Source organism: Eleutherodactylus coqui, chromosome 6 (genome assembly GCF_035609145.1).
Source record: "Eleutherodactylus coqui strain aEleCoq1 chromosome 6, aEleCoq1.hap1, whole genome shotgun sequence".
In the NCBI taxonomy this organism is placed as follows: Eukaryota; Metazoa; Chordata; class Amphibia; order Anura; family Eleutherodactylidae; genus Eleutherodactylus; species Eleutherodactylus coqui.
This window is the reverse complement of record NC_089842.1, coordinates 85,364,049-85,379,075: the sequence shown is the minus strand read 5'-3', so window position 1 is coordinate 85,379,075 and position 15,027 is coordinate 85,364,049. Positions and strand designations below refer to the sequence as shown.

The window sequence follows — 15,027 nt, the reverse complement described above, 5'->3', positions numbered from 1 at the left end:
ACGTGTTAGGGAGCCGGATGACATGTTTTTTATATTCACCCACTCCCTGGATCCAGCGGTGTCCCCCTCTGGAGTCCGTGTGGCGCACAAAAATGTGACTCTTTTCAGAGTCCTGTACCTGCGCTCTCCCATACAAGTCTATGGGATAGACGCACACAAGACTGAGTCAGATTTTTGTGCGCCGCCAGAACTTCAGAGGGGGACACCGCTGGATCCAGGGACCGGGTGAGTATAAAAAACATGTCACCCGGCTCTTCGGCATGTTCCCTAAAAGCACCCTAACTAAGTTTATGGTGCTCTGAGGATGTGACAGGTTCACTTTAATGTCACCATTAGTGCAATTATATGTACTGTAGCCCTATACCTTAATTACATTAATTTCACCTTCCTTTTTAGACCCATGCCTAAATTGGCAGAGATGGAGCGTCAGCTACTAGAGGCTCTGGCAGAAAAAGAGCGCCTTCTGAAGGCCAGGGTGAGTAATGATCCAGAAGCAAGGAGTAAATGTGTATTCGTTGACGTGTGACCCAAAAATACCACAAAACAGTAAAAATGCAGGCATCGCTAAAAAAATTGCATTCAAAATTTTTAGCATTGACCTAATTTTCTGCATTTTTTTTTTGTGAAAAAATAGTGCATGGAGGAAGCATAAAACTGCTACTGACTTGGGAATATTGGTGGCCAACAGTAGCGACCAGTGCCAATCAGAAGCTGCGAAGACAAATATTGATAGGATATATGAAAAAGGCAGAGATGCAGAATTTAGTCAAGGAGGGAAAATCGTTTATTTCAGGGCTGGAGCAGAAGGAGCATCATAACAGTACATCAGCTGTTTAACTCATAAGACAATAGACATTGAACATTGGAGAGTGCTGTGAGCACTTCGATTTGGGCACATAAACTTTTTTTGCCCTCTTGGCAATCGATGGCTTTTCTGAAACATAGACTTTCCGACCTTTCTAAGGAACAATCTGAAACTTTTTTTTATCTTTGCATTAATAATAGTAATCTTTATTCGTACAGCGCCAACTTATTCCGCAGCGCTTTCAAGTACAGAAGAACACAGACAGTACAACAATTACATGTGATATACAATCAGTTTGAAACAAACGGGGTGGGGGTGATACAGGAGGTACAAGGAAGGGGGGGATGAGGCATGGGGGAACACAGGCGGTACAGGAATTACATATAGAAATCCAGTTATTAGGAAGCAAACTGGGTGATAGTGGTAAGGAGGTGCAGGGGTAGAGGTTGTATGCAATAAGCAGGCTAGAAGGTGTGGGGAGCTATAGGGAAGGGCAGGGGGAATAGGTCAGGAGATTTGGTATGCCTACCTGAAGAGCTACGTTTTTAAGGCACGTCTGAAATTTTGTGCATCAGGAATTATCCGGATGCCTTGGGGTAGAGCGTTCCAGGTGATGGGTGCTGCTCTGGTGAAGTCCTGTAGGCGAGCATGTGAGGTTCGTATTAGAGGGGTGTTTATTCTGAGTGTGTTAGCGGATCGGAGTGTGCGGGCTGGGTGGTGTACAGACAGGAGGGAAGCTATGTATGGTGGTGCGATGCCATAGAGAGCTTTGTGGGTCAGGGTGAGGAGTTTTAAGTTTACCTCATTAATACATCAAAGAGGTAAACCTCTCTACCTATGCTTTATTTAAAATTAAGGGAGGGCATGATCTATGTTATCTTTTAATAGATGGGCAAGAAAATGTTAAAATCCTAATCTGCATCTCAAAATATTGGAGGGGTGGAATTAATGAGGAAAGCAATGATAAATTAATGGTGGGGGGCTTCAATATACTCCCTCACCCCTATAGACAGACTACTAACGTGCTTGAAGTGTCAAGAATGTAAGACCTGGTTCACTGATGACGCAGCATCACCTCAACAAAATCACAGCAATATCGCATCTCTGATCCGTACGATATTGCTGCGGTTTCTCGCGGTAATAGCACGACTTTGTAGCGCCACATACAGGGATTTTCGGGGGAGGCCTGAAATATAAGCCCTTCCCTGAAAATAAGCTGTAGCTGAAGAAGAAGAAAGAAAAAATACACATACATCACATCACCTTAGACGCGCTGCCAGCCCAGCCACAGCTTCTCCCCGGGTCCCCGGCACTGATCTTCTTCTTCTCTTCTGGCCGGGGATTGAAAAATCCCGACCTCTTGGAAGCCCTGGCTATGATTGGCTGATGCTTAGCCAATCACAGCCAGCCTAAATTAACCAATCACAGCCATTCATCGACTGCTAGCTGTGATTCGTTAAGTGTCAGCCAATCACAGCCAGTGCTTCCAAGAGGTGGGGATTTTTCAATTCCCGGCCTGAAGAGAAGAAGATTAGTACTGGAGATGTGGGGAGAAGCTGCGGTCTAAGGTGATGTATGTGTATTTTTTTTAGCTTTTCCCTGCAGTTAGGCCTTAATTTAGGCTTTGACAATAGGATTTTCTACTGCCAAAGTTGCATCGCACTGCACGATAACCACATTTTCATGCAATGCAACAGAGGGGAAGGCTTCATAGGGAAACTTGGGCTACAAAACCTCACGAGTCACATGCATATCGCCAGTCCTGCGAGGTTTTTGTGTCGGGTTGTCGCATGCTACAAAATATCGTGTATGTGAAGTAACCCATAGGAAAGCATAGGCTTCTCATACATGCGATTTGTAGCAATGCTACAAAATCGCACGACTTTGTCGCCCGTGTAAACGAGTCCTAAAGCAGATATGTTGCATGCGATATTGTCCTGTACACATACACAAGGTTTCTGGTCAAAAATAATGTTATACGGCAAAATTTTTATGTCGTAATCCTTGGGGTGGTTTCACATCTGCACTTGGGGTTCTGCTTTCCTGCTCCGTTTGGGGAGCAGGAAAGTGGAATCCCCATGGCCGAACAGCTGTCTCTGGATGGAACTGAATGGACCCCATTGACTATAATGGGATTCGTATCTCTTCTGGTATTTTGTGCCGGATACTCGCCGGAACCTCCGACCAGAAGTTCCAACGCAGATGTGAAACCGGCCTTAGACATCCTCACGTATTATATTCGCAGATGTTATAGGATCTTTGAAAAGATAGATATGCTCTTCACCCTGTACTATTTCAATCTTGTTCTTGGTTTGAGAGCAAATGTCTAATATTTTTACACTTAAGGGGTATCTACAGGGCTAAGGGGTGGGGTGGGGGGACTGTTATGAAAGTTTTTGTTGGTTGATGTTCACTTATGTAAGATTTGATGGCTATACCTATCATTATGTGATCCAGATTATATTTTCTCAGTAGAATTTTTTGTCCCCTTTTTGAAAGTTCATTTTTAAAAAAACCCTCTAACTTATATATCCTATGCTTGCTCCTAAAGCAAAACCTACAACTTGTGCCATAAATGATTACTAGAATAGAGTGCATGGGGCAAAAGCTATTCAGATTCTTCTGGTTGGTGAGACCAAAATTTACCACGTCTTTAAAAAAGCTTAAAAAAACATTAGCTGAAAGTAATTCTTCATTTTAATGAACCCCATTGGCTAACCCAGGCGCTGAATCCCATCCATTGAGCTGTGTGCAGGGCTGAGCTTTAGTGCAGCTGGCTGACCTCGCTGTCACATGACTGTCATATACAAGTGCTTCTGCTTTTTGAAGGCGAGCCTTGGGCACAAGCTCTTTCCTCTGTGAGTCAAGAAACAGACTTGAAGCTGCTGAGGACGCGGGTATGGACTATGCTGCCGGCTGGTGTGTATGCACCTTGTGTATAGCAGACCTGTGTATGTGTGTTATGTCGGTTGTAATATATGGGTCATACAGAACATATATTGCATGCTCTCACATTGTAACTTTAGCGGGGCAGCTTCTCTCTGCAGCTCCCTGGCAAGTCGTGTCCTGAGCTTGAGTTGGCAAACAAGTTTTTCATGTTTGCTCTGGGCCTTTGCAAACACAGCAGATAAGCTGTAGAGAGCGTAAAGAGCATTTCCCATAAAATATGATTCACTAACGAGAAATTCTTGAGACGTCCTCGTTTAAATTCTTATGTATTTCTGAGTTATAGCTGTACTTGGAAAAGTTGGGTGAGTGCTAATTGTAACTACCATTGGGGTTGTGACCCTTCCTCTGCAGACTATTAAATCTGCCGAGTCACATAGCAATCTGGGGTACGGAAGGGGGATGTTTATTATATATACTGTTCTAATACTAAGCTTCTATTTCATTGGGAAAGCTGGATGACAAACTCCGGCTGTCTCCATACATATTGGGCCTTTGTCACGCTAGCGTTTTTTCATCCATGTGTAGTCATGTTAAAATCCGGACTACATGTGTACAGAATACAGATTCATGTTGTTCTATGGTGCGTCACACATTGCCGTGTTTTTTCACGCAAACATGGACAGCGTGAAAAAACCTCATTGCACGCACTATTCTGATCCTTTTTACGGATGAGACTTGCCATTCAGGTCAGCGGGAAGAGAACAAAAAGTTCAGGACTCTGAACAAAGTCAGATTTTCCCTTGCCGGGTATAAAAAATGCCTCACCCGGCTGCCTGTCACGTCCTCTAATAGCACCATAACTTAGTTTATGGGGACGTGACAGGTTCCCTTTAACCCCTTAGTGATGAAGCTGTCTGCGCCTTAATGCCCATCTCATTTTTGAGTTAAGCTCGGGGTATGTTCACATGTTGTGCGGATGCTGCTGTGGCATTGGCTTCAGATAATAATCTGCAGCATATTACATTAGCAGCAATGTGAATGGGATTTTGAGAAATGTAATACAGAAAACATTTGCATTGTAAATAGACTTGTGGTGTTGAATTTAAATCTGCAACACGGCAATTACAGCCGGTTTCTGGCGAGCGTATTGTCACACGTCCATAATACAGGTCTGTAATACAGATGTGTTACAGATGACTTTGCGACCGGATGTCATCAGCATGTATTTGTTTCTAGATTTGCTGTATTAGCCCTGTAGAAAATAATACAAATGTAGAGGCAAAAACGGACAAAAGTGGCACATGCTGCGTTTTTAACCCCTTGATGCTCCAGAATGTACAGTTACGTCCTGGCATGCGGGGTTTGTATTGAGGGTGATTGCAGTTGTTTTCATTTAGTTTATCCTCACTGTCACTTTTGCGCGCACAATAAAAAGCAGCATACTCTATTATAGTACGCATTTGCGCGCCCAAGGCCTCATTAGGAGTCTATGGGAATGGTGCGAATGCACACCCAATTCCTATGCAATTGCACAATACACAGCGCAATTTCACAGGGAAAACACTCTCAGCGGTTAATTAGGCTTAACCCTTTCCAATCCACTGTCTGACCTGTAAAGACATTATGATTTAAGGCTGTACAGCTCTGATGTTGGAAGACGTCTGTCGGGGTTCTCTTACTGTATATTGCCAGCCTCTCTGCTGTCAGAGCCTATCCAACGTGTCACCTCATGCAGTACTGGCTTTAGCCAGCATATAGCGCCGTTGTATAACAGCAGAAAAAGAGTAAGTCCCCCTAGGAAAACCAGGATACAAATTGGATTGGAAAGGCTTAATAGTCTTTTAACTATGGCTGTGTCCTGCGCGGTCTGTGCAAAAGGTACAGTAAAATGTGCAGATACTTGTGCGATAGCGCAACGTTCATGGCACAAAAACTTTGCGCTATTGCGTGCGTTTTGAACTTATGTTTGTGCACAACCACCCTAAGGGCTCCTTGCGTTTTTCGTGCGCGTTTTTTTGCACGCGATTGTCAATGGGACATTCTAATGTTAAAAACGCTTTGCAAGTTTGTGCGATGTGTTTTCAACATTAGAAAGTCCAATTGACAATCACGGGGAAAAAAACGCAGTGATATCGCGTGAAAAAAACACACAAGTAAAACGCAAGTGTGCAGGAGCCCTTAGGGGTAAAAATGACTGTGAAAAAAGGCCACATGAATAGATACATTGATATAGATTAGTTCCATATTATGGTCCACAAACCTCTGAGCAAATACGGAGTATAAATGATTGTCTGAAAGTGACCTTAGACCAGTTTCACACGATCGGGAAAATTGAGCGAGATTTGTGCGTTGCGCAACGAATATGAACCCCGTTCTTTTAAATGGAGTCCAGTACATTAACTGTATTTCCTATCTTTCTGGATTCCTTGGAACACATCGCCCGTTGTTTTTAATGGGACAGTAAAAAACATCTCACATGGCATGCGAGGTTTCCCATGGAAAACAACGTGAAACATGTGCCACATCGGAGGATCGCTACTGTACTGAAATGATCTCACATCGCAGTGACACTGCACGTTGGCGAACGCTATTTTGGGTCGGGTTTCTCGGCCTGATAACGTGCTCGCCCGTGTGTAGGTAGCCTTATGCTGTGTATTTTCAGTGCAGACCTCACCCCTTCAAATAAGGGTGTGAAATCCACATCAAAATCCTTGTAAACATCCACGGCTTACTGCAGAATCCACAGGTAATTTTCCACTACGGAAGCCTTTGGGTCTCTTTACACGGTACAGTTGTACGTCCCTGCTTAGACACAGGAGCGATAATCGTTCAGTGAATGGAGGCGGAGCGGGCCTGAGATCGCTTTCGGCCATCCGCCTCCATTAACGGTAAGCGCTGTTTTTTGCAAGTCGATCAGCACTTACATGGAGCAATCAGCACTATATGTGCCATAAAGTGCGATTGTACGACACATACTGTTCCTTTTGTTGCTGCCGACAGATTACTGGTTGCACAGAGCGAAGTGCTGCCGATAACAGATGATTTTTGGTATCGCATTAAAAAAAGTGGTCACATGACAAACTAGCATTTTCATTCATTGACGTTCATCGGCTGACCACCAGCATCATCACTGGAGACAATGATCAGGTGAGCACTGACCTGCATAAAAGGCCTGTTATTTTAGTGACTGCCCATGCTGGCTGTGTGCTCTCGGGAAGTTCTCTACCTGCTGGTATTGCAGTTTGTAAAGGTACCTTTATATGGGACCACTGATGGGCATATAAGTGCCTGACAGTTGTCCCATCCACCAGACTATCTCTCCTTGTCTTTACACAGGAGTGATAAGCATTCTTTGAATGGAGGCGAAGCACCACAGAGATAGTTCCGGCTTGCCTGTCTCTATTCACAGTAAACAGGTAGTCGTTCGTAGTTGAATAACTGCCTGTTTACATGTCCGCTTGGTATTTGGTTTTCTGTTAAGAAACTAAGCGACTCCCAAAAAGTGAGCGATTTCTCGCTCAGTACCCTGTAGGTGGCTGCATGGACTATTGCCTGAATTCGCTGTTTCCAGCAATAATTCGCACGATAATGTAGAGACCTTTTCCAGGCCGCCCCTGCCAGAATACACTGCTCCGACCCCAGTGTAGTGGTCAGTGCTTGTAATTGCAGGCTGGAGTCCCATTGATTTCAATAAGAGCCTCTCCTTGAATTATGAGCGTTGCCCAGTACACTGGGGTGGGAGCTGTGCTTCTGCTCTGACCCCAGTGCATCCCGGCGGGGGCGCTGCCTGGAATACCCATGTAAGACTGGAGCTACATGCTGCAGTTGATCCAAGGATGCAATTGTCCAGCGCCATATTATCTCCATGTAATGACAGCAAACAGAAACTGGGATGGTGGATATTATACCGCACAGCACTGAGTATCTCTGAGACAGGGAAACCACATTGCTGAACCCAGAGTTGCTGAGAATAATACTGTTTATTATCTCTCTTCTCTTTCGGAGATGCCATTGTTTTTATAGGGTGGAGTTCGCAACATAAAAGTGTAATTGTTTCAGCAATTCAGAGGCCAAGTGTTACTTCATACAAGTCAGTGTCTCACAATGTATCGCCTGTATTGGTGTAGGCACCTGTGCTACGGTTGTGTCCTCGCACGCTACTTATGAAGAGTTCACACCTTTCTTTCTTTTCAGATTATTTTCCTTGGATTACTTTTACTTCACCAGCAGGAGGCGCTGCAGAGTATTTTCTAGCTTGTAAACCTATTGACAGTCTTTTCCTTTGATTTATCCCAGGAGGAGAAGAGAACGGCTATAGAAATGAATAAACGTCTAGAAGCGGAACAAAACCACGTCAAGGAAGAGGCTTCCGTCTCCAACCCCCCCTTTGTGCAGATGACTGTAGCAGAGCCAGTAAGTCGCACGCCCTACTACTCGCCTTTCCACTTTTGGTCTGCATAAAACGTTGAGTGACTTTGCACCTTTTTGCTATATACTTTAATTACTGCAGTTGTGTCGTTTTGTAGCTGTTTTTGTTTCGTTGGAGACAGACGTGGTTGATCTACCTTCTGCAATCAGTCATACAACTTAGACCAAAATGTTTTCCTAGCAGATGATATTTAGTTGATCCTTAGCGGTACATGCTTACAAAGCAGCAGTTTATAATCTGTAACTAAGGCGAAGCTGAAATTGTTTACAATTGGAATACATGCAAAGGTCACAGCCCTTTCCTTTTGGAAATTAGTAGGGGTTCAGACACCCATCCTGATGACATGAAGGGCATGTTAGGAAGTTTGAGGTTGACTTTTCTGAGGCCGCCTTCACACGGGCTGCGATCGCTGGGCAGGCTTACTGCAGTGGAAAACCCCGCAGCAGATGCATATCTGAAAACAACAGAGACCAGGCTATATTTTGGATGTTATTTTTTTGATAGGTTGATGGGCCAACCCCCATCCATGGGGTCCAAATTCTCAGAAACCTGTCATACTTGTCTTCTGTTATTGAGGTTGGTTTTTCATTGATCAAGTAGCAGTTCATTCGGCGCTTAATCTTAGAAAAGTCCAAGGAAGCTTTTTGCCAGCAATGAGCAATAGTTTGTTTTGCAGCTAGGCAGAAGAACGAGATTAGTTTTCTGGAGGACGGAGGTATATTTTCAATCCATTTGTTTAACAGGGCTTCCCATGGGTTTTTACGCAAATTACAATAGGTTACTAAAAAAATCAGGGAATATCTCCGAATCCCGAGCCTTTTCAACCCAAAGACAAGACCACCATATGTGGAACATGTCTCCAGGGGCTGAACAACCCGCGAAGCAATCTAGAGTAGCCGGGAACCGCATGTGCTATCCTAGTGGGAACTAAGTACCAGAGTAGTAGAATTGTATATGATGCCTCTAACATTAGTGTATTACGGGAGCCACAATTGGTAGGCCTCCAAATCTGAGACAACTCGTCCTCGTCTAGGGTATTACCTATATCTCGTCCCCATGGGTGCGTTTTTTGTTTTTTTTTAGCAGATCTGCTGCAGAGTTTAACCCTTGTATTTCAAAGGTTGAATTTCGCAGCTGAACTAGACATGTGGCAGGCTTAGAATTCGCAGTATTTTCTAAACAATGCTGCAGATCCGTTGCCAAAATCTCCACATGACTTATACTGCAAGTACTGCAGAGATTCTTTTATAGCTTTACCAATCCCTTGGAAGTCCCCTGGGCTTATACAGAAGTTACAGTTCCATCTCTGTCTTCCTTGCAGCCACGTCTTGACCTCCGGTCACATCTGGAAGCATCGGGTCACAGCGTAGAGACCTGCCAGCATGTACGGGTCAGTGCAATGTGCTGCAGGGGTTACCTGGTGAAGATGGGCGGCCGGATAAAGACATGGAAGAAGCGCTGGTTTGTGTTTGACAGGCAGAAGAGAAGACTCGCTTACTATGCAGGTAATTTGTCTTATCTCCTTCTAGGTAGATGGCGCCACAATGCATAATAATGGATATACGTTACATGTTTGTGTATATAATGACACATCTGCTATGTTTCTGCAGACAAAGAAGAGCAGAAGTTGAAAGGGGTGATCTATTTCCAGGCTATCGAAGAAGTTTATTATGACCACTTACGCAGCGCTTTTAAGGTGAGCAATGTATATAGGAAATCCTTATATGGCCGCTTTCAGGCGGCATATTTTGGCACTGTATTGGGTCTGTGTAACCGTAATATAGATCTAATGTAAATCGATGTATCTATACACATGCTCGGATTTTTCGCAGCCATTATTTAAAAACGCAGCATGACCTTTTTTTCTGTTCTTGCCTTCGTATTGGTATTATTTTCTATTGGGCAAATGCAGATTAGTATTTGTCCAGTAAAACTAAAACCAATGACAGTAAATACGGAGGCAAATGCTTATGACATACTGATGACATAGGTTTGTGATGTCATTTGTAACACGTCCGTATTACATGTTACAATACACTCGTCTGAAATTGGCCTAAATGAAATGATTTACTCCCTACCTTTACCTCAGGAAGGTTTCCTCTGACCCCTGTGTTTGGAGGCTGGTATTAGGCTGTCTGTTTCCACCTTCTTGGGGCTCGTTCACACGAGCGCTGTGGGTGCGCATAGAAAACTCTTCTATAGGAACCAATGGCTTCCTATAGAAGCATTCACATGAAAGAATTTTAGACATGCTGAAAAATTTGTGAACCTGCCAAAGATAGGACAGGTCCGTGGTGCGCACAGATAGGACCTGAACTATTTTTGTTGCGTTCTTTCCATAGACTCCTATGGGAGCTAGATTACACGCACCATGGATCATGTGAACTGGCTAATACAAATAGCTGGAATTCACCTGTTTATGCGATCTTTAGTGCAGTCTAGCCGCAATCTTTTCACACGCCTATACCGCGCTAAAACCGGCCTTAGTAAAGGCAATGACAGTCTGTCTCTTATTGCTTTTGTGGGAAAGAGAGACCTCTTTCCTATATATTGTAGGAACATCAATCCCTCTGCTCCCTTCTTCTAAGTGACCACCTTAAAGGGTTAGAGAATATATGCACAAGACAGCAGCACTCCAAATAAGATACCACTGGTATGAGGCAGAAGGATATGCAGAAGCTCAGATGGGGACCTGACTCCAAAGTTCCAGATCACATGTGCAGAAATGAAGGTTGAGCAGCATCACCGAGTGGTTTAAAATCACTGCCTCAGGTTTGATGCTCCTTTATTTTTCCAAATAAAATGGTAACCTGCAACGTTTCAACTCCATGATGAAGCTTGACAAAGACTCCATCATGGAGTTAAAACGTTACCATTTAATTTGGAAAAATTAAGGAGCATCAAACCTGATGCCGTGATTTTAAACCACTCGGTAATGCTGCTTAACCTTCATTTCTACACACCTTAAAGGGGTTGTCTCACCACAGCAAGTTATTCCCTTTTCACAGGATAAGGGATAACCTGCTGATCGGTGGGGGTCTGACTGCTGGGTCCACCACAGATCCTGAGAAAGTAGCTTTCATGCATCATGAAGTTTTGGCAACGGCGGACACACCGCAACTCCATTCACTTCAATAGGACTTCCGGAGATAACCACGTTCAGTTGCTTGGCTATCCTGTGAAAGTGAGTGGAGTGGAAGTGAGCCTGCATATCTTATACTCCCCACACTTTGGGGCATGCTGGGGCTATCCTCTCCAGATTTGAGGGGGCTGTCTTCTCCAGTGTTGATTGGGGGTCACAGCAGGTGGACACCCACCAATGAGCAAGTTATCCCCTATATTGTGGATAGGTGATAAGTTGCTGTGGTGGGAATACTCCTTTTATGACTTTCCATGATTCCACCTAATACTATATATTTTTTTTCTTTTCCAGAGCCCACATCCCAAACTGACATTTTGTTTGAAGACCTTTGAGCGCCTGTTTTGTATGGTAGCACCTTCCCCAGAGGCTATGAGGATATGGATGGATGTCATGGTCACAGCTGCTGAGGAGAACTCGCTGTACTGAGAAGTTCTGGGACTTCCACCAAAGGAGAAGGGGAAGACAAGCACGAGAAGCACATATGTAGTATAAAAAGAAGGAACTTGTGAAAGAAATATGACTGACACCGCAGAACGAATAGAAAGAACTGTCTTTTATAAAAACTTATGACCGGCGTAAGGGAAGTTTTACTGGGCGTTCCCTGGTGAACACCAGTTTATGTATATACATCCATTCACCCATCTGATCCTTTGTTGTGTAGCCTCATAGTTGACCGATTCTGGATGTAATATAATTGTATTAAAGGCTCCCTGGGCCTGCTGGGTATCTATGTATGAATAGTGATACTTGGATATACTATACAAACTGAGTGAACCCATTCATGACCAAACATGGTGAATACCACTGTTTTAGACTTTATTTTGTGAATACCAGAAATTTCTCTGACATACTAAATAGCTTCAAAGCTCAGGAAGGATTAGGAGTTATCAAGCATTCTGAAGATGGAACAAAGACTTATGAGATTGCGGACCTTGAAATCCGAAGCACAAAATTGCTGCCCTAATTGCAAGGAGGCATACAATGGTGTTGGATCTTCTGGAAGATTGTCAAGAACCCATTGTTTTCTATTGGAGGCACAAGGACTGGGAAATTTTGGGGAAGACATTTTAAACAAGGCAAAAAACAGGGTGATGTGAAGTCACAGACTTCAAATATTAGAACGGTCTATAGGAGGGACTGTTAACCATAACTATTAGACTTCAGCTTTCATTTCCTAAATTGCACTGGAAATGTAAATGATGTCATGGAATGGCAACAAAGGTTGTTTCGATAAACGAGACACTAGGTGTCTGTTGCTAAACCACTATTGGTACAAATGGTGACACCCAGGCAAAGAGTCCTGCCAACCCTCCAAATCCTTTTGACTTCTTTCTACAAAGTGCCACGGATGCTTTGATAGTCAGTGGGCACCAGACCGGCAGTTGACTCCTATTGGACGTGGTATTAGGAAGATGGCAAAAGTCACTTCCCATCCCTTCGCATAAATAAGCGCCCTCCTGAAAACCTGTTGATGGCTTTGAACTGAATGGATGCTATTGAGACGGTCTCTGGGTTTGTGTATGTGCGTCAAGAAGGCTCCTCTTTGTTGGAAGTGAATAATAAAATGTAGCACGCAGGGGCCTCAAGACAAGCTTCAGTGACTATCCATATTGTGCAATGTTTATAATTCAATTTTGCTGCTAAAAGAAATATATCAATAAAGTTGGACAGTTCACATTAGGCCTCAAGTGGCCTTGACACCCATAGCAACCAATCCAAATTCGGCTTTCTTGTTCTATGTTGTACTGAAAAAATCCACATTCTGATTGGTTATTACAGCAAGAAAGGTTGCTTTAAACCGGAGTCCTATCATGTCTGCCTTTGAACAGGCTTGAATCTGGTTGCCATTTGTTTTGGTGTGACATCATTTAGGATTTCATATCTCGTTGTTGCCAACCTGCAGTGCCGGTAGCCATTTTCTGGCTATTATGACAATACGGCTGCCTAATGTGCGATTGTGCCTAGTGATTTCCCTGAGACACTAAATCAAGATCACAAAATGTCTGTCTTGAAAGCCGCTTGAAATTGGCAATGCTACAAGATGTTACTAGACAAGATGGGGCACATTTCTGAAAGGTTTTATGACCGTTTCTGGTTTAAAAAAGTTGCAATTTTTTGCACAAATATGTATCTGCACAAAAAATTTGTGACTTTTCTCTTTTCTGCACCGGCGCCACCACTTAATAGAAAAGTGAGTGGCTTGGTTGGGAGGGACGTGGCTGCCCCGGACTGACAGATTAATGTATAATGTACGCCAGAAACTGGCGTGAATTATACCATAAATGTACGCCACCTTGGACCTGGCATACATTTCTGTCTAGGGTCACAGAGCTGCCGGGGATAAATGAATACCTGAAGAGGCGTGTGTCTATTCATATATTCAGCGCTCCATGCGGCTGGGGAAACTGAACTAAGCCCGGCGCAGGACATTCTGGGCTTAGTAAATTACCCCCAACGTGGCTCTTGGATTTTGGTCATATCTGTGTTTTGTCCCTGGTCGCAAAATGTGTGCCTTCCAGTGTCTGGGGGCTTCGGTACACAGGATTGTACAGCTCTTTTCCCTGTCACTTTTTGTGATGAAAGACAAATGTAAGTTAGAAGCCGACCGTTGTTTTATATATTTACATGTTTTCTGTGATACATTAAGAATAGAGATGAGCGAACGTGTCCGTTACGGACACATCCGCACCCGGACACCGGCTTTAGCGAACACTGCAGTGTTCGCGCGTAAGTGTCCGGGTGCCGCCGGGGGGCGGGGAGATGCGCGGCGGCGCGGGCGGCAGTAGCGGGGAACAGGGGGGAGCCCTCTCTCTCTCCCTCTCCCCCCCACTCCCCGCCGCACCCCCCCGCGCTGCCACGGCGGCCCCCGAACTTTTTCGCCCGAACACCGAGGTGTTCGCAAAGTTCGGTGTTCGGGCGAAAAAGGGGCGGGGCCGAACGTGTTCGCTCATCTCTAATTAAGAACTTTTCTTTGAAAATCTCTAGATTTCTGCAAATCGAACACATTAGCGCCGGCATGCAGTTTTGGTGTAAAAATGATAAAGCTGAGTTCTCAGGGAAGGGGTGGTACCACAAAGACATTTTCTTACATGTTCGCGCTCTTTATATGACAATAAAGGATTGCCCCTTCATGTCAGCAGGGTGGTCAGATGTCTCACTAACTGTCACCAGGACATCTGCCTATTTACGGCCGCCATGACACGCAATACGCCAGCGTTATTGTGACCAGTCAGAGGACTACTTCTCCCTTTTTGTGAGTAAAATGGAAATAAAAATTTGATTGGTTGATGTTTTTTTTCTTTTTGTAGTTTTTATGCATTCTTTTTTTATACATACCCTATTGTGTAGGAATGTAGACTTGTATAAAGTTTGTATATTTAGGGGAACTTCTCTCTGGTGAAAGGGTTGTTATTACATTTATTCCAAAAGTTCCATTTATTTTATTTATTGTACTCCTAAATAAATAATCTTGGATAATATGTAGACGCCGAGTGTTTCTTGTGTGGAAAATATATTTTTGGGATTCTATTCTGAGGTGACTCAAAGTAAAAGTCTCTTAAAGCAACCCTCTGGTCCGAGTCCTTTTAGATGAGCCAATGATGATTTTTATGCCTGCATGAAATGTATGATAAGCGGACGAATCATCGTTGAATCGTTGGCTGCGTTTACACTGAACGATTAGCATTCATTTTTGCTAATTTAAATGATTTTTTGAGCGATAATCATTCCATGTAAAAGCACCTAAATGCATACTAATGTACA

General features: G+C 43.8%; 1 protein-coding gene across 2 annotated transcripts in view; it reads left to right on the top strand.

The window, feature by feature from the left end:
• Nucleotides 1-14,744, top strand: part of PHLDB3 (pleckstrin homology like domain family B member 3) — a 70,699-nt gene extending 55,955 nt beyond the window's left edge. For both annotated transcript variants that reach the window (XM_066607087.1, XM_066607086.1), the window contains 5 exons: nt 397-475; nt 7,991-8,107; nt 9,445-9,628; nt 9,734-9,819; nt 11,557-14,744. In XM_066607087.1, the coding sequence (XP_066463184.1) occupies nt 397-475; nt 7,991-8,107; nt 9,445-9,628; nt 9,734-9,819; nt 11,557-11,691 (601 nt within the window). In that variant the 3' untranslated portion in view covers nt 11,692-14,744. The remainder of the gene's footprint in view (nt 1-396; nt 476-7,990; nt 8,108-9,444; nt 9,629-9,733; nt 9,820-11,556) is intronic.
• Nucleotides 14,745-15,027: the final 283 nt, after the last annotated feature.